The following is a 20398-nucleotide window of genomic DNA, read 5'->3' on the forward strand; positions in this document are numbered from 1 at the left end:
GTTGATTGGTTTGTTTCCATTTGGTTTTAAAATTCTGTTCAATGATAAAGTATATATGTATATACATAAACATGAAGGAAGAAAGATAACTACCAACCTCTTAAAATATCTCTGATTTTTAAAACTTCAAGTCATAGGAAATAGAGAAAAAGCTTGTGGTAGGCCATTTTTTATACAAATGTCTTGAAATCCTCTTGTATTAATATATTATTGAATATATTATTCATTAATATATTAATGAATATATTCATTAATATATTAATTAATGTTGACTACCCTGACATACTTAACTACAACAAAAGCATTTATGAATTAGATTTTAAGACTTTTTATTAAACTTCAAGCTATAAAAATTTCCGGTTTTTTTTATTTTGACTATATAAATGGTCAAAATAAATATTACAAAATTTGATTAAAAGTTACATTTTATGCACTTACTAAAAATGGCTTCCAAATAATAAGGATACTTCCTCTTATCTTTGGATAAGCATTAATTACTGTGTGTGTGTGAATTCCTTATATCTCTGGTTTGTAAACACACTGAGAAATCCAAATAGTCTGAACTGTGTGTGTGTGTGTGTGTGTGTGTGTGTGTGTGTGTGTGTGAATTCCTTATATCTTTGGTTTGTAAACACACTGAGAAATCCAAATAGTCTGAACGACAGCAAACAAGAAGCAGTAGACTTACTTAAAAGTCCTGGTTCTCAACCTTCCCAATGCTGGAACCCTTTAATGTGGTGAGCCCCTGCCTTAAAATTATTTTGTTGCTACTTCATAACTATAATTTTGCTAGTGTTATGAATCATATAAATATCTTTGTTTTCTGATGGTCTAAGAGACCCGCCTGCCACTGCTTCCCAAGTGTTGGGATTAAAGGCGTGCGCTACCACCTCAGGCACATGTATTTTTATAGCAGTGCCACTCAGCTGAGCTCACTGTTAATGATGTGACCAAACTCAAATAATGGCGTCACAGAAAGTTATTTTTCATGATTACACACATCAGTGGGGGACTTAGAGGCATTCACATTGCCACAAATGGCAGCATTTTGTTTGCTTCCCCCGTTGCCTTAAGCGTCATGAAAAGTGCCATGGGAAGTGGAGTCAGTTGTGTCCATGGAGCTGAGCTTGTTGTAGGGACAGTGTGAAAAGCCATTTCTTAAGAGACATTCTCACACTTGCGTCTTCAAGAAGTGTGTGTAAACTCCAGCACCACCAGTGTTTATGGTGGGGCTTCTTCAGTTGAGTTTCTCCCTCACAAACACACCTACATCTCCTGAGTGCTTCTGAATCTGCTTAAGTTGGCAGTGAAGGTTAAGCACGGAGCTGTGTTTTCTTCTTTACATATTGCTTTTTCTTTTACTGGCATTTAAGTCTGTGATCCATTTGGAAATGAGTGACGGGGTGGCAATTTTAAAAAGGAAGCTAGCTTCCTTCTATCCTTCAAAAATTATGTATTTGAGTTAGGTATGCTGGTGGTAGTGGTGGCATAGTCCTTTAATCCCAGCACTCAGAGGCAGGCAAAACTCCTTGAGTTCCAGGCCATCAAAAAGGGGGGGAAAAAACCCAAAACCTGAGGTAAAACAAAAGTAGTTGACAGGATACCAGTTATTAAATGCCTTGTGTCCTCTATTCGTCTGAATAGAGCCTTCCTTATACAGTAGTGGTTATATAGGCTGTCTCAAGTTCTCATTCCTGTCCTTCACCTGTACGCACAGTGAATTGTATTTCCTACTTGTACATCCATAAGGTATTACTAGACTTATAAAGGGAATGGTGTGAGATGCTAATTTCTGGCCAGAGAACTTTGTCATGTTTGGTTGCAGATGAAAAGAGTGACCTTTGTAAGGAACTTTCAGAGATGGATTTCTTCCACCTGAGCTCAGCACCAGCCTGGGAATATAGCCTGAAGCTGCGTTAAACAGCCTCACAGCAGGGACTAGCATGTTCTAATGCCTGTCTGTGGACTTGTTTATGTCTAGCTTAACCACTGATCCAGGACAAGTGCCCTGTCTAGTGGGACACTTGTGTAGCTGACAGTAAGTGTTGTGTGACTTCGATCAAGTAAGGCTCTTTCATTTATGTTGGATTTTGTTTTCCCTCCTAGGTAGCCTTTCCAGTAAATACATGACTCAGGGGAAAGCCTCGATGAAGAGGACCCAGCAAGAATCATGAGGGAAGGAAATGCAGCCCTGGAAATGGCACTGAGGTGTCCCTATCCACGTGGAAAATTAGGTTTGCTTCAGAGGACATAGCAACACAGATCAGGCTTCAATGTAACAGTTGAGGGAAATGTCGGAATTTTTAAAATTTAAATGAAATTGTTAAATGAGGAAAAGAAAAATTTTAATACAGTCTTAACATCAACCCCCAGAGATCTGAAGATTTTAATAAAAAGCCATGAGGTATTTAAGCCAAGTTAAAAGAAAAAATATAACTGTGGGCCAGTATTCAATGACAACAACAATGTCATGGTTTTTAATTCTTTCAGAGCACACTAAAGTAGTGTGTGCTGCTCACAGGAGGAATTAGCCTCCTTTCCCCATATATCCCTTTCGATTTCCAAGAGGGATTCTGTTTGTTGCTGGGTCCTAGTGTGGACGCACATCAAATACATGTGGACTGTGCTGCTCTACTTGGGGTCTACAAGCATTCTTCATGGTTCTTTGAAGAAGTGCTAACACAGAATGCAGGCCCCATGGACGTGGACACAGGCCTCAGTGGATGGCAGCACTGCTGGGCATCTCCCTCCGGGGCTTCCTTCTCTAAGTAAATCCACACAGAACTGTTGTGCTCATAAAAATGAAGTCATGAAAACAAGTAATCCTGTTTGCCAGTTTTAAAAAAAGAAAATTACAAGGGGAAAATGACTGACAGAATAAAAGTGCTTTTTACTTTTTATGATACTCAGAAATTAGGGTGGAGATCTATTACAAACCTCTGAAGATCAAAGAGGCTGTCTCGTCTCTGTCAGTCACAAATTTGATTGGCATCCTTCTGGGTCTGACTGGAGCCCTCTCTGAACTGTTTCTCTAACTTCACAAGCCTTTCTGAAATAGTACATAGTCAAACTATGCCTCAGTTTATTTATCATTTTAAAATAAAATCAAACTTTCACCTGTAATTTTATCCACATTATTTTATTATATTACATAAAAGAAGCCTCATTAGAAAAGTCAATCAAGGATCTGGGACAGTACAAATGTCCTTAACATGATGCCTATGAGGTGCCCTTTGATGTCTCCGGGGTTGTAGCTGTGTGTCCTGGGTCTGAGCTGCAGAGGCAGGAGACGAATCTCTTTTGCTGTAGACACCGGGAGTGTTGATCCTCAACTCCAGAGAATGTGCCGGAGAGGTCAGTTACGGTTCAGCTGGCACCACATGGCATTTACGGGTTTCCATTGCATCCTGTAGCATCAGCTTTATCCAAATGTACAGGGTTGTGTCCATTGTGAGAACTTAAACAATGAGAGAAAATGCAATACAGGATGACAAATGTTTAAAACAAAACAAAAAGCCCTAAAGCCAGAGGACAGCCAATGAGGACATAAATATCTTTTTTTGAGACTGACCTTACCCAGGCTTTACATTTGTAAGTACAGCATTAAAAAAAGTTTTAACATCCCATTGACATCTATTTTATCATATACTAAACCACATCTGTTTATCTTTTGAAAGCCATATCATTTCATAACCCCACAGATTAAAGTAAGATTTTCCTGTAGAAAAACAAAACCTGTCAAGAGGTAAGGAAGCTTTAGGTGTGTTTGCTTTTCTCTGCAGTTATCTGCACAAAACGGTCTGATCTGGAAAAATCTCAAACTGTACAAAATAATTCCTGTCAATAGGTCCCAGACACACAGTGGAGGAACAGAACAGAATTGTCTTTTGCTTCTGCTGTCTGATATTGTGCTTCAAAAGACACTAAAAAATGAGCAGAGCCCTGTGGGTTTCTGACTCTAGGAAAGAAGAGCCTTAAAGGTGATGTAAGCCCACCTTATAGCAGATGTGCCTGCCCTGTGTAAGCCTTGAGCTCAGGATTTCATCACTAGAGACAGAGAGAGGAAGGATATTGCTGTTCAAAGGGATGATGTCTATTGACCCCAGCGTCCCCAGTTGTCCATACCTTCCTGCCCAGTGCCACCCTAGCAGTATCTTGAGGGGCTGATTTTGGTGTTGTGTAGCTCATTACTGCCAGGGTCAGAATTTACATATGGCCGTCCTACCAGTGCGGGTCATCGTCTGACATGTCATGCCTTCCTCCATGGGCTGTGAAGTACACATGGTGATGCCACCCAGTGCTGCATGGCATCAGGGCTGCACCTGACCTGCCACATGCCCATTTCCCCAACTAACCATGGTTCTGGTTCCTCTTGGTGGGATGAAACATGACCAAAGCCAACCTGGAGAGGAGAGGGTTTATCTGACTTACACACTCCAAGTTGCAAATCAAATCAAGAACTTGGAACGAAGTGGAAAGCGTGCTGTTTCCTGGCTTGCTCCTCATGGCTTGCTCAGCCTGCTTTCTTATAGAACCCAGGCCCACCAGCCCAGGACTATCCCCATCAGCAATGTGTGGTCTTCCCCATCAGTCATGAATCAGAAAACACCTACAGACCCATCTTATGGAGGAAGCATTTTCTTAGTTGAGGTTCCCTCTCTCAGATGACTTGAGTCTGTGTCAGGCTGACAAAAATCAAGTCAGCACATCTCCACAACATTCTTCCAGGCTTCTAACCAACCCTGGTAACTATGTCTGCCTGGTCTGTCAGCCTAGAATTACCCTCACTCACGTTGTCTTGCCCTGCCAACCAGTTGATGCTAACACAGCAGCTGACTCCTGTTCTGTCAGCGGGACTACCCCAGAAGATCCTAGCCCTGCTCCCCGCACTCAGCCTTCCAGGAACCCGGAGGGTGGTTCGAGCTGGCGAACTCCTCCAGCACGCCCCACGCCCTCCCAGTGCCAGCCCCAGGGCAGCTGCTGCCCCAAGATAAAAGATGAGAGCTCATCTTACAGGCCCAGAGGGAAGCTGTGTTTACGTGCGTGCGGCTGGTCAGATGGAATCCGCCTGCAAGAAAGCAGGCTAGCTGACCGTTAACGTCTTGCCAGGGTTTTCCGTCCTCGTCGGTCGCGAGGCTGCTAGGTCACGTGCTCGGGTTTTCAATAACGGAAACTGTCGCAGGGCGGCTTGACCGGCTCGTTTGCTGTCGGAGCGGCTTCCGTCTTGGGTTCCGCCGCTTCCTGTCAGCGGGCGCCCAGCTGAAGAAACCGTTCCACTTCCGGCAGCACGGCAACCGCGAAGCCCGCAAGGTCACAGGTCACCGCCCGCGCCGCGTCAGCGCTGACGGCGTGCGGCCCAGCCCGTCACTCACCCGCTGTCCAATGGCGGCGCGGGGCGGGGCCTGCGGCGCCTGCGCAGGAGCTTGTGGCGTCAAAGAGCCAGCCGTGTACATGGAGCGAGGCTGAGGGGTTACGCTCCGGCCGGAGGCTGCGGGCGCCGCGCCGTGACCATGTCGGCGTCGTTGGTCCGCGCCACCGTGCGGGCCGTGAGCAAGAGGAAGCTGCAGCCCACGCGGGCGGCGCTCACGCTGGTGAGTCGCGGCGGCGGGAGGCGGCGGCGGCCCGGGGCGCCGGGCGGGCCTGGCCCGCAGACCAGCAGTGCTCGCTCCAGCCCGGCGGGCGGCGCGCTGACCCGGGCGGCCACCGCCGAGGTCACGGCGTCCAGGAGGAAGGTCACGCGGGGAAGGCGCCGCGGAGGAAGGCGGGTCGGCAGAGGCAGCCGGGAGGCAGGCTTAGAATCCTCCCCGCGTGAGGCGGGGAATCTGCTCCGTTTAGGGTCCTAACAAATAAGTGAAGTAAAATAGAAGGGAGCCGGGACCAAGCGGGGAGCCTTTCTGTGCTCGGTCAGTGTCGGCCCCCAGTTAGTCTCAGTTACACTGCTCTCTGTTGCTTTTCCTAGAGTCGGCTCCTTTCTATTTCCGCAAGGTTACACCATGGAATCCGGCTGTGTCTCCTCTCACTCAGAGCAGAATCCTCCGAAAAGTCAGTGTCCAGGCAGGCTTTTCCCTTGGCAATGTTACCTGTTACCTGGGAATTTTCGAGGTGCCCTCTTTCTTCCCCATCCCTACCTTTTCAGCACACATTATCAAGCCCTGCTGTTTTGTGACAAGAAATAAGTGAGCTGCCTGGGTCCCGCCCTCCGTAGCCCAGTCTTACCCGAAATGTCGCCTCCTTTGCACAGACCCTGGCTCAGTCGGTTTGTGCTCCACTCCCTATGATTGGTCACAGCAGATCGCAGTTGACAGCCTCTCCGTGTTCCCTGTCTCAGCTGTAGGCAGTCATCCTGTCCTTCCTCGGCGGAGCGGCTGAGGAGCAGCCCCACCGCCTGTTGGCTGGTGTGCAGGCTGCGCCTGTGTTTCGTGTGTTTGGTAAACATTTGAACCCTAGCATGTAACATGCAAAAGCCGCGTGATGATCACAGGCAGAAAGCTCGGGAGGGCGACACTAGCAAACCAAAGTAAACTGATAGAATAGCTTTAGGTTCTGCTGGCCGCGACCTCTGACAGGGGAGGAGTGCTCCAGAGCCCACTCGAGGCTCGCCTTGGCGAGGGCAGGTGTAACATGGAAATGTGGGCGCCACTTAGCTCTTCCAGTTAACCACGGAGGGAATTGATGGGCTGGCATGGGGGGGGGGCGGGGTGAGACTGTTGACGGCTACTGTCTACAAACGAGGAATGGCTCCAGCTCACCGATGACGTTAGTGCAAGGACCCTTGGGTGCTTGCAGAGGACATCCAGGGAGCATGGGCTCCTTCCACCCCGTATTTCCAGGAGTTACTAAGTAGACTTGAGTTTGTAGGGACCAGAGTGAGTTGTGACTTAAACACGTGCTGGCTGACAGGCAGCCCGATCTCCGTTGGTGCACAAGACAGAGCTAGTGCAGCTCTCTTATGACCAGAGCCTCGTGCCGCCCAAAGCTCAACTTGCGAGTAAATGATGGGGCCGGATCAGTGTGTGCAGAGAAGCTCGTTCACCGTTAGCTTCCAGGTGCCGCCTGACTGAGGGCCTGAGGGACACATGTATGGACCTGTTACTTCTCTGGAGTAGGACCCAGAGACCTTTGGGACAGCAGCTGGCGCGTGCATGCAGGCAGAAGCTTACCAGGAGAACTACAGCGTCCAGCGGCAGAGCAGCTGCTAGGGTCAGAGAAGGAAGAGAGCCTTTTACCAAAGGATTATATACTCCATGCAAAGTGATTTTTTTGAAAATTTTCAGTCGTTAACTCTCGCATCATTAATTTAGCAGCCCCTGCAAATATTTATACCTAAACTACAGAACTGTAAGACTAAATGCATGATGGGTAACAAACCCCGGGGTGGGGGAGGCGGGTAGGCTGGCAGACAGCTCTGAAGCCTGAGGGCCAGAGTTTCCTCTCCAGTTCCTGGATAGAAACAGCTAGGGTTGGGGGTGGTGCATGCTTGTACTCCCAGTGCTGGGCTGGGAGCAGGATGGCCTGGACTCCCTACTGTGGAGCTGAGCTGAGACGGTCACTTGGAGTGCATTTCCCAGCATTCTGACTGCAAAAGCGGCCTTGAAACAATTTTTGGTTTGTGGTTTTGAATATTTTAAAGTTAGACTTATTTAAGGTGTGGGCACATGCGCCTTAGGGATTGTGTGGTCAGAGGACAGCTCGGGAATCATTTCTCATCTCCCATCGTGTGGTCCTCAATGTGGAGGCACGCTCTTTTACCTGGTAAACATCTTCAAGATGTTGTCCCTGTAAGTAACCATGTTCCTATGGTGTACACGGGAGCTGACCAAAGACATTGCTAGATTTTAGGGTATTTCAGTAATTTGAATTCTGAGTCCTTACTTGTTGGGGAATTTCTTGGGGAGGTCAGGTTGAGCTGGTCTAGGGGTGCAGACACAGTAGGGAACTGCCAGTTTTGCAGTGGGCTTCAGGAGAGACCTCATCATTGCCAGGACGTGAGTCAAGGGAGTCACTTACCTTCTTCTAGGGCTAAATACAGTGCTATATCTAGAACAGAAAGGGGCAGCCCCACCCCCAGCAACAGTCAGCCCCATTCAATTCTTTTTACTGACCAGAATAGTTCCTTCAGCTGAACAATAGCTGTTCGCCCCACTCAGGCAAAGGCATGAGGGTCGAGTGTTAAGACCAGCCTGGAATACATAGTTGAGTGTCTGTCTCCAAAACAAGGCAAAGTCAGGATAGTCACTTGCCAGTTTCAGCTGTCTGTCCCTCTTAGCTGAGAACTCCTTAGTAGCAGCTCCCCAGGGAGGGACAGCAAAGTTAGGATCTGTTTTGGTCCTTTGACAGCGGCTCAAAAATATTTGGGTCCTTTTAATGTCATTTCCCCCTTGCGTGTTAGCAGCCCAGTGCCCATGTGGTTTTACATGCCTTGCTTTTACTTGCTATGTTGAACTTGTTTTGAGAAAAACATAGCAGTGTAGATCAAGCTGATCTCAAATTCATGATACTCCTGCCTCAGCTTCCCAGTAGCAAGGAGTATAAGCAGCTACTGTTTAAATGTTTTCTAAGACTTGAGAAGAGAGGAAAACCCACTGATTTATAAAACCAATCTAGGTAACTTAGAAATCTTTATGGGAATAAAACTCAGGTCCAGTTAATCAAAAAGAGCTTGCGTGCTCACATCACGCAGTATAGTATAGGCTTCATTGTCACCTTGGCCTGTGCGCTTGAAATCCAGGCTCTCCTTCACGTTCTTGCTCCAATAAACACTTCTTTCTAGGCCATGCATTTCCTAAGCTTTTTGTTTAATGTCTGTGTTTGTATGTATATGTGTGTGTATGTATATGTGCCATGAGTACCTGGTGTCCCCAGGGGTCAGAAGAGGGCAATGGATTCCCTGAAACTATAGTTACATGGTGCTGGCCCCCCATGTGGTTGCTGGGAATCAAAGTCAGGTCCTCTGCAAGGACAGCTAGTGAGTGCTCTAAGTCCTGTTGTATTGACAAACACTAGGTTTGTCTCCTCAGCACTTTCATAGAAAATGTGCCGGTGAAAGTGTATGACTGGAAGACTGGGAAGTAAGGGCTGTGGGCAGCTGCCTGGAAGTGTAATAAATAAGCACATTTTTAAAGTTCTATTTATCTTTGATAAACCTTTTACTTTTACTAAAATAGTTTTCTTTCTGAAATTAAGTTTAGATCATTTAAAAATGTATTAGCATCTTTAAAATCTGTATAACTATTTAATTCCCAAATAAGTTTACATTTAAAAATTCTTTTCTGGGGCCATATTGTAGAGCAACCACTTTAAATATGAAACAGCGAATATTGGTGTATTCTGACATATGCTGTCACTGTATAGCAGTACCCTGGGTTGGTCCCTTGTGCACAGTGGCTTTTCCTGAGGAAAGCAGCCTGACAGCTAAGGTACAGTTAAGGAGCAAAGGCAAGGTCTCTCCTTCCTCTTGCTCCATTGAAGTTCATGGAGCTTCGTTTCACCAATACTCAAATCTCAAGGATTTAGAAGCATGGGCTTGCCTACCAGTTTCTCTTGTTGCCTTATGCTCCTTATTATTTTAGTAGCTTTTATTTGGCTTTCTCTCTAAATGTCTTATTTGTGTAGCCTTACTTTATGAGAAATACAGATAATGGCAAGATGTAATAAAATCACCTGTAATTAGCTTGCTTTGTGATAATTAGAAGCTGCCAAATAACCAGACAGAAGTTCAAAGTCTTATAGCTCAGTCTGCTGGGCATCACAGTTAGGAGTGTGTGTTCGTTTTCTTGTTTTGTTTTTTTTTTGAGATGGCTTTCTCTGTAACTTTGGAGCCTGTCCTGGAACTAGCTCTTGTAGACCAGGCTGGCCTTGAACTCAGAGATCCGCCAGCCTCTGCCTCCGGAGTGCTGGGATTAAAGGCTTGTGAACCACCACTGCCTGGCTGTTTTTGAGACAGGTGTGGTCCTGGCTGTCCAGGAACTCATTTTTGTAAGTCAGGCTGGCTTTTAACTTAGGGATCCACCTGTCTCTGTCTCTTAAGTGCTGGGATTAAAGGATGGACCACCACTCCCTGCTTGTGGTTGATTTTAATGAGTGTTTTTGTTAACTCCCTGAGGTTGGCATTCCTCTCTTCTACCCTTCACGTTGTGTCTGTGTGCCAGTTCAGTCTGTCTGCACTTAACTGAGAGTCAGGACTTTACAGCCCACACTGACTTAAAATAGTGCCCTAAACAGCATCTATTTGTTTTAAGCATGCCGTGTTGCTTTCTTTTCGTATGTGCGGGGTGCTGGTACATGTTTCATGTATGCACATGTGTGGAGGCTGGAGGGCATCTCCAGTATTCTCCATTCCTCAGGAGCTTTCCACCTTTCTTAGTCTTGAGAAAGGGTCTCCCACTGACAGGAAACCCCCCAAGTGGACATGGCTGCCTACCTACTCCCCTCCCTATCCCTATTTGTTGTTTTGTTTTATGGAGATTGAACTCGCGTCCTCGTGGCTGCAAAGCAAGCTCTTTACCAGCTGAGCCGCCTTCACGGCCTGCAGTGCACAGCTTCTTCCTTCATTGTTGGTTCTGTACTTTCTGCATTGTTTCTGTGACTCTGGATTTGGTTCCACGCTGTATTTGTACTTCATCATCTGTCCAGGCCTCTAAGTCAGATCTGGTCTAGGGCCAGGCCTGTGATCTGTCTCCTCGGCAATAAACACAAGTACGGAGGACATCGTTCCCTTACCGTGATTTCTCTCACCTTTTGCACTGTGCCCCATCCTCTCCTGGACTTCAGAATGCCATCCTCTTTAGGCCGCCTTCCCTGTATTCAGTATTAGTCTTTACAGGAATCCTAGGAAAGGGCATTATCCCTCCTAAACGTTAGAAAAAAACTGTTTAAAGTGTCTACCTTTGGGACATATCCAGGAAGCAGTCCAGGAGCAGTGCAGATCAGAATAGGTTCCCAGCACCCTCTACAGGAAGGTGGGACTGGTGATACTGACCTGAGAACACGCTACATTGGGACACCTTCTCCTGCTAAAGACCATTAGGCTAGGTTGAACTGCATTCTTAGCTACATAGCCACATACTTGATTCTGTCACTGAGGAGCATGGCTGCTCACCTAGATGTCCAGGTATGTGTTACCCACAGTGGAAATTTGTGCCCAGGAACAACTCTCCAGCCGTGCATTCAGATGGGTTTGAAGGGGATTGAACCAACAGGGGAACACCCAAAAAATTGACTTTTCCATTGATGGGCTATTCATGAGCATCTGTGCCTGGCACTGTCCTTGTTACAGGCCATTCAGTGGATGCACAGAATATGGTCTCACAAGAAAAGGTGGGCTTCTGTCAGGGCAGGAGTGTGCTTTCGCGGTGGCTCCTTTATGGGATGGAACCCACCTGGTTCTCTGGGAAAACCTGCAGGCATGCACTACACCAGGCTCTGGTGGGGGCATCTGCCCGTCTGTGCGTCAGAGGATGAGCCTAACAGCTGTTTCTTTTTTCCAGACCCCCTCAGCTGTGAACAAGATAAAACAACTTCTTAAAGACAAGCCAGAGCATGTAAGTAACATGTAAGCTTGCGGAAGGGTTAGCAGAGCTAAAAGTTGTGGTCGCAGGTCAAATGTATTTTGTTACAAATAGTATATTTTCATTAATTAAATTGTTTTTTGTTAGTTTTTACATTGCTAAGGTGTCAACTTCCTGGCCTCACTCATGCCAAGCAAGTACAGGGAGCTGCACCCAAATTCTTGAATCACACAGGGAGTTTTTCCATAGAAAGCAGCTTCTCACTGCTCAAAGCTCTAGACAACTAAGATTCCACGTTGTCACACTTAAGTCAGATGCAGCCTGAGGTTGGCTGTGTGCTTACTAGCTGGGCATTCCCCTGCCTCTACTGCATGCCTTAGGGTAGCTGGAGGATGTTCTGGAGTTCTCCTCGGGAACCACTGGCCTGCATGGTCTATCTCTCTCGCTTCTTCCGTAGATGACACATGCAGTAGATGCTTGGTTACACTTCGTTCTACCTAGTAATTCAGTCTCCAGATCATTTGGTAAAGGTCCCCTCTTTCATGACTGCATGTATTCCCCTGAGCAGGTTTGATGTGTTCAACTGATCCTCTGTGTGAAAGCTATCTGGGTTTTGCTGTCAGCCGCAGACATAATTTACCAGCTGTAGGTGAAGTGAGTCATGCCCAGTGTCAGACCTGGAAGCCTGGCTTACCATGCCCATGGGGTCATCCCTGCATGCAGTCGCTTCTGGCTGTGGCCTGTGGATGGTGGTCCTGGTACTGTTTTCCGGATTCTCTTATACTTCATGACCGGACTTCTTACACTCCATGCTAAAGGCTGTTAAATGCCGCCAGGTGTCAGTGTTCTAACTCTGAACTTTCTAGCACAAAATTGACCAAAAACTAAAATTAGCCTTGTAGGATTGTAAGGTATTTGTTCTCGTTGGTGTATAAGTGTAATTTACAGCATTAACAATCCCTATGGAAACTAGGCTACTTTTGAATTCATGGGTAATCCACCCTCTCTTCCTTGTGAGTGCTGGGGGTTGCAGGTGTGAGCTGCCATGCCTGCTGAAAACTGGATTTCAGAGACTGGGGAGGGTTTCTGTTTGCTTTTGCTTTTTGTGTTTCTGGGAGTGAGCACAGGACTTCAGACATGCTAGGCAAACCTGATGCGGAGCTGCACCCCGCGCCCTATCTGCACACTCTAATGTGTGGGCTCCTGTTCTCCTAAGGACTTCCTGATCACAGAGACAAACTAAACCTGCATCCCAAAAATTCATGCATTCAGAGTAATGGAATGCCCTCAGTCTAAGCTTTGCAATCAAGCTCATGAAGCAAGCACACCTGACAGGGTTTCTCAGGATTGCAGTGCCCTGGTGGGACAGAACTGAGGGTAGTAGGGCTTGATTGTTCACTTAAAGGGCAGGAACCAAGATTGCGAGTGTAGGTAGATATTGTTAGAAAACCAGTCGTGTGCTGTGTTGGCTAGTTTTACATCAACTTGACTCAAGCTGGAGTCATCTGAGTGGAGGGAGCCTCAGTTGAGAAAATGCCTCCATAAGATCTGGCTATAGGCAGGCCAGTGAGGCATTTTCTTCATTGGTGATTAGTTGAGGGGCAGGGTAGCCTATTTTGGGTGGTTGTATCCCCAGTCTGGTTGTTGTAAGTACTATAAGAAAGTAAGGACCAAAGCAAGACAGTAAGCAGCACCCTCTACAGCCTCTGCATCAGCTCCTGCCGCCCCTCTATCCCCTCTCCCCCCCCACTACACATTCTAAACTTCTTTTTTTTTTTTTTTTTGGTTTTTCGAGACAGGGTTTCTCTGTGGCTTTGGAGCCTGTCCTGGAACTAGCTCTGTAGACCAGGCTGGTCTCAAACTCACAGAGATCCGCCTGCCTCTGCCTCCCGGGTGCTGGGATTAAAGGCGTGCGCCACCAACGCCCGGCACATTTTAAACTTCTATGATCTTTGGCTTCCTGGTCTTTTGGGATGTTTTACCAGATTGCCTTAGAAAGGAAGCTCCTGAACTGGAGCCAGGTGAGAAGATGAACCTCAGTGCTCACTAACCATGGAAGCCTCCAGATAGTGGAGCAAAACCTCTTAAAGGAATCCCAGGTTTTAAAGGCAATCTACCATCAAATGCCCTTTAAAAAAAAAAAAATGAGGTGACCCAGCATTTTAGAGGTAGAGGCAGGTGAGTCTTTGATTTCTAGGCCAGCCTGGTCTACAGATTGAGTTCCAGGACAGCCAGGGCTACAAAGAGAAACCCTGTCTCAAAAAACCAAAAGGAGAAAAGACAAAGCCAGATGTGGTGGTGCCTGAGCTCATTGCCTCAGCCTTTGGAGGTAGAAGCTGGCTACATAGCAGGTGGTGCCATTTGTGGACCCTGTGTTTAAGAAGTAAAGGAAAAGCCAGTTATGGCAGTGCCCTTGCAATCCCAGCACTTTGAAGGATGAAACAGGTGGGTTTGTGGCCCTCCTGTACTTCAAAAAAAGGAATGCTGATGGCTACAGGAGAGCATTGTGCTCCCGTTACTTCCAAACTATAGTTAAGAAAGCAAACACTGTGACTATGTAAAGGCCTAGATAGAGTAAAACTTTTACTATGCTGTAGTAAAACTATGCAGACACAGCCAGGACTGGAGAGACAGAGAAACCACCTTCCTGCACTGTGAGGCTTGTGCAGTCCCTTCCTGTGCACTTTTTCTGTGTTGTCCTAAGTGCTTGTTCCCGTGACATTTGTTCTTCCTATAGGGGCATCTTATAACCAGGAACCTGTTGCTTACCACTGAGTTTACGAGAAAATGAATAGTGGTAATATCAAAGGTTGCTTTCTGTCTTTTAATTTGCTTGCTATCCTGTATGTAGGCATGCATTTCTATTAGTACCTTCGTGTTTGTGTGCATGTGTCTGAGGCCAAAGGTCAACCTCAGGAGTCACCCATCCTGACTGGAGACACAGTTTCTCACAAGTCTGGACTTGAGGAGGTGGACTAGACTGACTGGTCAGCAAGGTGCAGAAGTGGCCCATCTGCGCCCCTCCCCAGAGTGGGTACAGACACGTGTCACTGTGCCGGGCCTTTTCATCTGGACTCTAGGAATCTGCCGCAGGCTCTTGTGCCCTTTACTAGTGGAACCCGCACTGACTGTCTCAAGACCATGTGCACCTTACCTGGGCTGGCTCCAGCCTGCCAGTGTAGCACGAATAATAGAAACCCAGCGACAGATGTTGGGGTTCATCCTGAAGATCAGAAAAGCAAAGCAACCAGCCACTGGCTCTTACCTCTACTTCAGACCAAAAATGGGCAAGATCCTGTCTCCATGAATCCTGAAAACTCCACACCACACACTCCACTCTCCACTGAGTTCCTCTCTTCCCCTTACGTTCCCCCTGCATCCCAGCCACATCACTCCTGTCTCCACCTCCCTAGTGCTGGAATCACCTTTGTGTGAGCTGTTTCTCTTTTAGATTCAATCTAGTAGCCCAGGGTGACCTTGAACTAACAGATCCCTCTGCCTCTCCCACTTCTGGGATTAAAGGTGTGTGCCACCATTCCTGTCCTTTGTGGCTGTCTAGTATGACTGCTTTGCTCTCTGATCTTCAGGCAAGCTTTATTTATTAAAACACAAATAATATACTGCTATATCACAGTCCTTGTACCTCACCTCCCAAGCAGGTACTGTGTGGGCGGAGGCTGTGTGTTCATTTCCTGGCCGCCCAGACCCAAAATAATCACACAGAACTATATTAATTACAACAGTGCTTGGCCAATGACTTAGACATATTTCTGGCTAATTCTTATATCTTAAATTAACCCATTTCTATTAATCTGTGTATTGCCATGGTGCTGTGGCCTACCAGTAAGGTTCCATCCAGTGTCTGTCTCCTTCAATGGCTACATAGTGTCTCCCTGACTCCGCCTTATTTTCTCCTTTCTCTGCTTGGAGTTCCCGCCTTGCTCTATTCTGGGCTGCCATAGGCCCAAAGCAGCTTCTTTATTAACCAATGGTAATAAAACTTATTCACAGCATACAGAGGAGAATTTCATGTCAGTGCTGGGATTCAAGGTGTAGGTCATCACACAATGTTTATCTTCTCAATTCTTTTCAGGTGGGTCTGAAAGTTGGCGTGCGAACCAGGGGCTGTAATGGCCTCTCTTACACCCTGGAGTATTCAAAGACAAAAGGAGATTCTGATGAAGAAGTTATTCAAGATGGTAAGCTCCCTTGTCTTTTTGAGACAGATTCTTTTGTAGCCCAGGCTAGCCCTGAACTCTTATGTAGCTGGGTGGGATGACATTAATTCCTGCTGTGCCTCCCAGTGATGGGGTGGGGTATGAGTAAGCACCTACACTTGGCTCTGGTGAGTAATGGACGGGTTTTTGTCATTGTTCTTTAACATTTTGTGGTCACTTTTTCCTGATGAAAACTTGTAGAAACTGATGTAAGGCTGCTGAGTTAGGAATCGTCTAAGTGGTGCTTGTTACGTGCCCAGCGCTGGCAGACAGTCTTTTGCCATGTGCTCCACTGAATAGGGAGAGGCAACAGTTTCCTGGCTTCTGTTGGAGAACCTGGTGCAAGGAGAGACTCAGTAGCTGGGAAGCCCAGGGGCTCACAGTGAAAGGACCTAGTGAAGCTTTGAACCCAGTCCGTTCTAAGGGTTAAGGGGGGGTTACGTTTTGTCTCAGCTCTGAATGGTCATCACAGCGAACAGTTTAGGCTTGTAGGTTTGTTTTTCCTGGTTGGTTTTTTTTTGTTTTTGTTTTTGAGACCAGAGCTTCACTATGATCTTCCTTCCCACACATCCTGGTGCTGGAATTAGACAGTGGCTGAGGATCAAGCTCATCCTCGCAGGTTTTAAAAGCTGTATTAGTGTGTGAAGTCAGAGTACAGCTTTTGAGAGTTGGTTCTCTCCTGGGTCCATGGGTTCTGGGTAGTCAGGCATCCACTCACCACACACAGATTTTAAGACCATCAGTTGAACAATCCAGCCATTTCTGCTGAACCAGTTTTATGTGGGCGTATTAGTGCACATTCCTAGTTCTGTGGAGACAGAGGGGTTGGGTCCTCTGTAGCAGGAAGGACAAGCAGTTGTAAGCTGCCTAAGATGGCTTCTGGGAACCAGGCGGGGTCCTCTGCAAGAGCAGCACGAGCTCTCCAGACCCAGCTCCACTTTATCAGCTCCTGCATTTGACACCAGCCCCTGTCATCTTGCAAAACCTACCAAAGACTGAGGTACAGTGGCTCAGGCTTAATACTGGGATTGGAATCTTAGGTGCTGGGTTCAAGATCAGGTCAGGGCTCAACTTACTAGACCTGGATGGAGGTGGGGGTTCCTTGGACTTCCCACAGGGCAGGGAACCCTGATTGCTCTTTGGGCTGATAGGGGGGACCTAATTGGGGGAGGGGGAGGGAAATGGGAGGCGGTGGGGGAGAAGAGACAGAAATCTTTAATAAATAAATAAATTTAAAAAAAAAAGATCAGGTCAGGCCAGCCTGGGCTAATAAGATCCTATGTAAGGTAATAACCACCACTAGATATTGTTGTTAGTATATTGGAGCCATTTTGGTGTGAGACAAGCAGGAAATTGTATTCCCAACTTCCATCATATTTAGCTGAAATAATTAACCGATAAAGGCCTTCTTAAGTTATAAAAAAATGGAGCTGGAGAGATGCTTAGAGGTTAAGTGCTTTTGACTCTTCCAGAGGACCTGGGCTCAGTTCCCAGCACCCACATGGTGGCTCACAGCCATCTGTAACTTTTGTTTCAACACCATCTTCTGGCTGCCACAGGCATTGCACACATATCTACAGGCAAAACACCATGCACATGAAAAATCTTAAAAAATAACATCAGTTCAGAAGTATAAGCTGCAGTTGCCCCCTACAGAGGAAAGACCTATAGAGTATGTTCATGTTTAAGTGATGTCTTTTGAGGAAAAGCACGTTTTGCATTTTTGAGAGGTCAGTCTCTCCTTCCCAGTGACTAGGGAATGGTATTCATTTATAAGGTTAGCAGCAGATTACCGCTCTGGGTCCCATGGGCATTCTCTGAATTCCATGTCTCATTGTGTGGTCTTGGTTTATATGGTCTGGTTAGAATGTACCATGGAACAACAGTACTGTGGGCGTTTATAGCTGACAGGGTCAGGACAGATGTTCCCAGAGTCTCGTGAATGCCATCATTAAAAGCTCACAGAATTGCACGTTTTCCCATAAAAGATTGGGGTGGGGAGGTGAGTAAAAGGCAAACCAGTTTTGCAGAAATGCCGTGGAATTTCCAAATGTAAAAATTCTTCCTTGTTATAATTGGTTGGGGTTAGGCACGGGCTGGACTGGTGGGAAGTGGTGTGCTTCCTCTAAGGAAGCCCTAGACTTGCCCAGAAGCTGTGGGTGCTGGTGGCACCGACTGGAAATTCACTGCAGATTCTGCACACCACAGGCTTTATGTGACATGTGTTTCTTTTTCCCAAGGAGTCAGAGTGTTCATCGAAAAGAAAGCACAGTTAACACTTTTAGGAACAGAAATGGACTATGTGGAGGACAAACTGTCCAGTGAGTTTGTTTTCAATAACCCCAACATCAAAGGAACTTGTGGCTGTGGTGAAAGCTTTAACATTTGAAACCTCAGGACTCCAAGCTCCGGGAGAGCCGGGATCTACCTGGGAGCTTACTGAAGAAATCATGTGACTGTCAATGTTTCAGAGTTTATGATGTGTGGCCACCTCAGGGGGGAATAAAGTGATGCAGCCACTGTGCTAATCCCGAAAAGCTGGTATCTGTGTTGTCTGTAAAGCCCAGAAACTGGGAAAACATTGTTTTCTTTAGGTCATTCTCCTGTTCTGTACAGAAAACCCCTGCGCTGCTCTTAACTCTGTAGCTTTGTTCTTTGCGCTAGGACCAACTTCGTGGCCATTGCTTTGCCGGGAGCTGAGGGAACGGGTAACAGGTGTGCACCCAGAGATCCTAGTGAGTGGACTGAGACATCTCCTCGCCCCCTTCTCATCTCCCAGGCAGGACAGCTGTGGGTAACAGCATAGTGGTCCCTCATTTTCCTCACATTCTCCATGGCCTTTTACATTTTATTAGAAATATGATCATCGGACGCCTTCTTCCCGCCCTTCAGTAGTTCCAGATTTCTGAGTGATGGTGTCAGAAGGTGGGAGCTGCCAGACCTGGTCTCGGTCCATCCCCTAGGGCATGCTTCGAGATGGTTGGCTTAGACCTTTCCATTGGAAGCTGTGACAAGCAGCCAGCTAGCTCACCGCACTTAACCCTGTGTATATGAAGACCAGATCTGATAAGTTAGAGAGCTAGGACCATACCCAGCTCTCCCTTCCTCACAGGTGACCCCAGTACTGTATGAGACACTCAGGAGGTGAGTGGTGCCTGCCTTCCATGCCTGGGCAGCAATTTGATACGACTTTCTTAATTTATAGACCGCATTTGTTTTCTTCTGAATGGAAGAGTCTTGTTTAAGCTCTTTTGTTTGAATTGCCATCTTGCTTGTTCAGAGCTTTGAAACCATAGTTTCTTACAGAGATCCTGCAGCAGAAGAATTTACTCTTGGAGCACAGGGCCTATGGAGCAGACATGGAGGTGTCTTCTTAGTTCCCAATACGCATATATTTCCTGGTTCCTAAATGAAATTGCTGAAGTTTTCATATTTTTTAACACCAGTTTTTTGAGTCATCATTTTGCTGTATAGTATAGGCCATCCTGACTGGCGACCCTCCTGCTTCAGCCTTCTGAGATATGTGCCACCATACCTGAATCCCAAGTTTTTCTTAAAAGTGATCTTACCTTGACCTGTGTTTGACATCTTAAATAACCTGGAGTTCTTTTGTGGAAGGCTGTTTCTCACAAAGTAGCTGAGTTTCATATTTGCGCTATTTACTAAAATTCCTACCACCAAAATGCACCACCTTGTAGTTTTATATGATTGTTACGAGTTTGTTATCATAAATAGAATTGTTGATACATCTTTAATTTGTGCAATATTGTATGTAGAGATTGAGTATCAATTAAAAAACTCACCTCTTTGTGATCCTAATACTGTCTTTTCTTGTTGGGGGAGGGGATTTTGGGTAGTCAGCTGCTAAACCACTGTCGGTTATGCTGCTGTCTCCAGAAACCTGAGTGCACACTGGAGATGCTGCCCGTTTGTGCTGCACACATAGCCCATCACGCTGTCGCTCCAGCTGACTGTGTGTGTGTGTGTGTGTGTGTGTGTGTTGCCACACCATCTCTGATTTGACACAGGTGTGTGTGCACACCATCCCTCATCTGACACAGATGCCTCCAGTCCTCCTCAGGAGAGAGTGTCATCTGCTCTCCGGATGCTTTTCCCTTGTCCGAGCTTCAGCTTCTCTCCTTCCAGAAGGGTCTTTGCAGTTCAGATCCAGTGAGATGAACGCACTGAAGGCTGTCGGCACTGTAACTGCTGTGTGTGGGGTGCGCGCCAGAACTGTTCTGACTGCATTCTTTTCATACGTGAGAATCTAAAACATGACTTGAGTACAGTACTTTATATAATTAAATTACACATGGCCTGGTCCAAATAACCCCTGTGCTCTGAACAGGTACAGCCAAATACTGCATATTTTAATGGCCTCTGGGGGTGGGAGGCCAGCGGAAAGTGGCCTCAAGGTTATGTCCTCTGAGCTGAGTTTTTAAGGACAAGAAATGTAGAGAAAAGGGGGAGAAAGAACAAAATTAATGGGTTTGAAAACTGCAGAGGGAAGCTATGCCCTGAAAAGGACAAGGTGGGAGGCCTTGACACAAATCTGTGAGCCCCGCAAGGGCTGGGGGTGGGGCGAGGGGAGGGGAGGTAGGTGACAAGACCCCACCCTAAAAGTTACAAATGGAGGACTGCCAGAGAAGAGCATCCAGAGGTATCAGTCCTGTG

The 20398-nt window shown here is 46.6% G+C and overlaps 2 protein-coding genes and 1 long non-coding RNA gene across 10 annotated transcripts in view; 2 read left to right on the top strand and 1 right to left on the bottom strand.

The window, feature by feature from the left end:
- The window catches only part of Tut7 (terminal uridylyl transferase 7), a 51219-nt gene extending 48096 nt beyond the window's left edge, over positions 1–3123 (top strand). For all 8 annotated transcript variants that reach the window (XM_075969395.1, XM_075969400.1, XM_075969398.1 and 5 more), the window contains one exon: positions 2107–3123. In XM_075969395.1, coding sequence (XP_075825510.1) covers positions 2107–2174 — 68 coding nt within the window. In that variant the 3' untranslated portion in view covers positions 2175–3123. The remainder of the gene's footprint in view (positions 1–2106) is intronic.
- LOC142848003 (uncharacterized) lies at positions 3119–5296 on the bottom strand. The gene is made up of 3 exons (XR_012910347.1): positions 5015–5296; positions 4126–4402; positions 3119–3457 (listed from the first exon to the last, which is right to left on the bottom strand). It is a non-coding gene; the product is annotated as an uncharacterized LOC142848003 (long non-coding RNA).
- Positions 5297–5456: 160 nt separating this feature from the next.
- Positions 5457–19543, top strand: Isca1 (iron-sulfur cluster assembly 1). The gene is made up of 4 exons (XM_075969408.1): positions 5457–5591; positions 11487–11540; positions 15601–15706; positions 17965–19543. Exons 1-4 carry the CDS (start codon positions 5511–5513, stop codon positions 18111–18113), a joined length of 390 nt encoding a protein of 129 aa, XP_075825523.1. The 5' UTR covers positions 5457–5510; the 3' UTR covers positions 18114–19543.
- Positions 19544–20398: the final 855 nt, after the last annotated feature.

Source organism: Microtus pennsylvanicus, chromosome 4 (assembly GCF_037038515.1).
Source record: "Microtus pennsylvanicus isolate mMicPen1 chromosome 4, mMicPen1.hap1, whole genome shotgun sequence".
Lineage (NCBI taxonomy): Eukaryota > Metazoa > Chordata > Mammalia > Rodentia > Cricetidae > Microtus > Microtus pennsylvanicus.

Coding starts and splice junctions, on each gene's coding strand:
- Isca1 (XM_075969408.1), top strand. CDS start 5,511: ATGTCGGCGTCGTTGGTCCGCGCCACCGTGCGGGCCGTGAGCAAGAGG. Junction 5,592..11,486: donor CGCGGGCGGCGCTCACGCTG/GTGAGTCGCGGC, acceptor TCTTTTTTCCAG/ACCCCCTCAGCTGTGAACAA. Junction 11,541..15,600: donor TTAAAGACAAGCCAGAGCAT/GTAAGTAACATG, acceptor AATTCTTTTCAG/GTGGGTCTGAAAGTTGGCGT.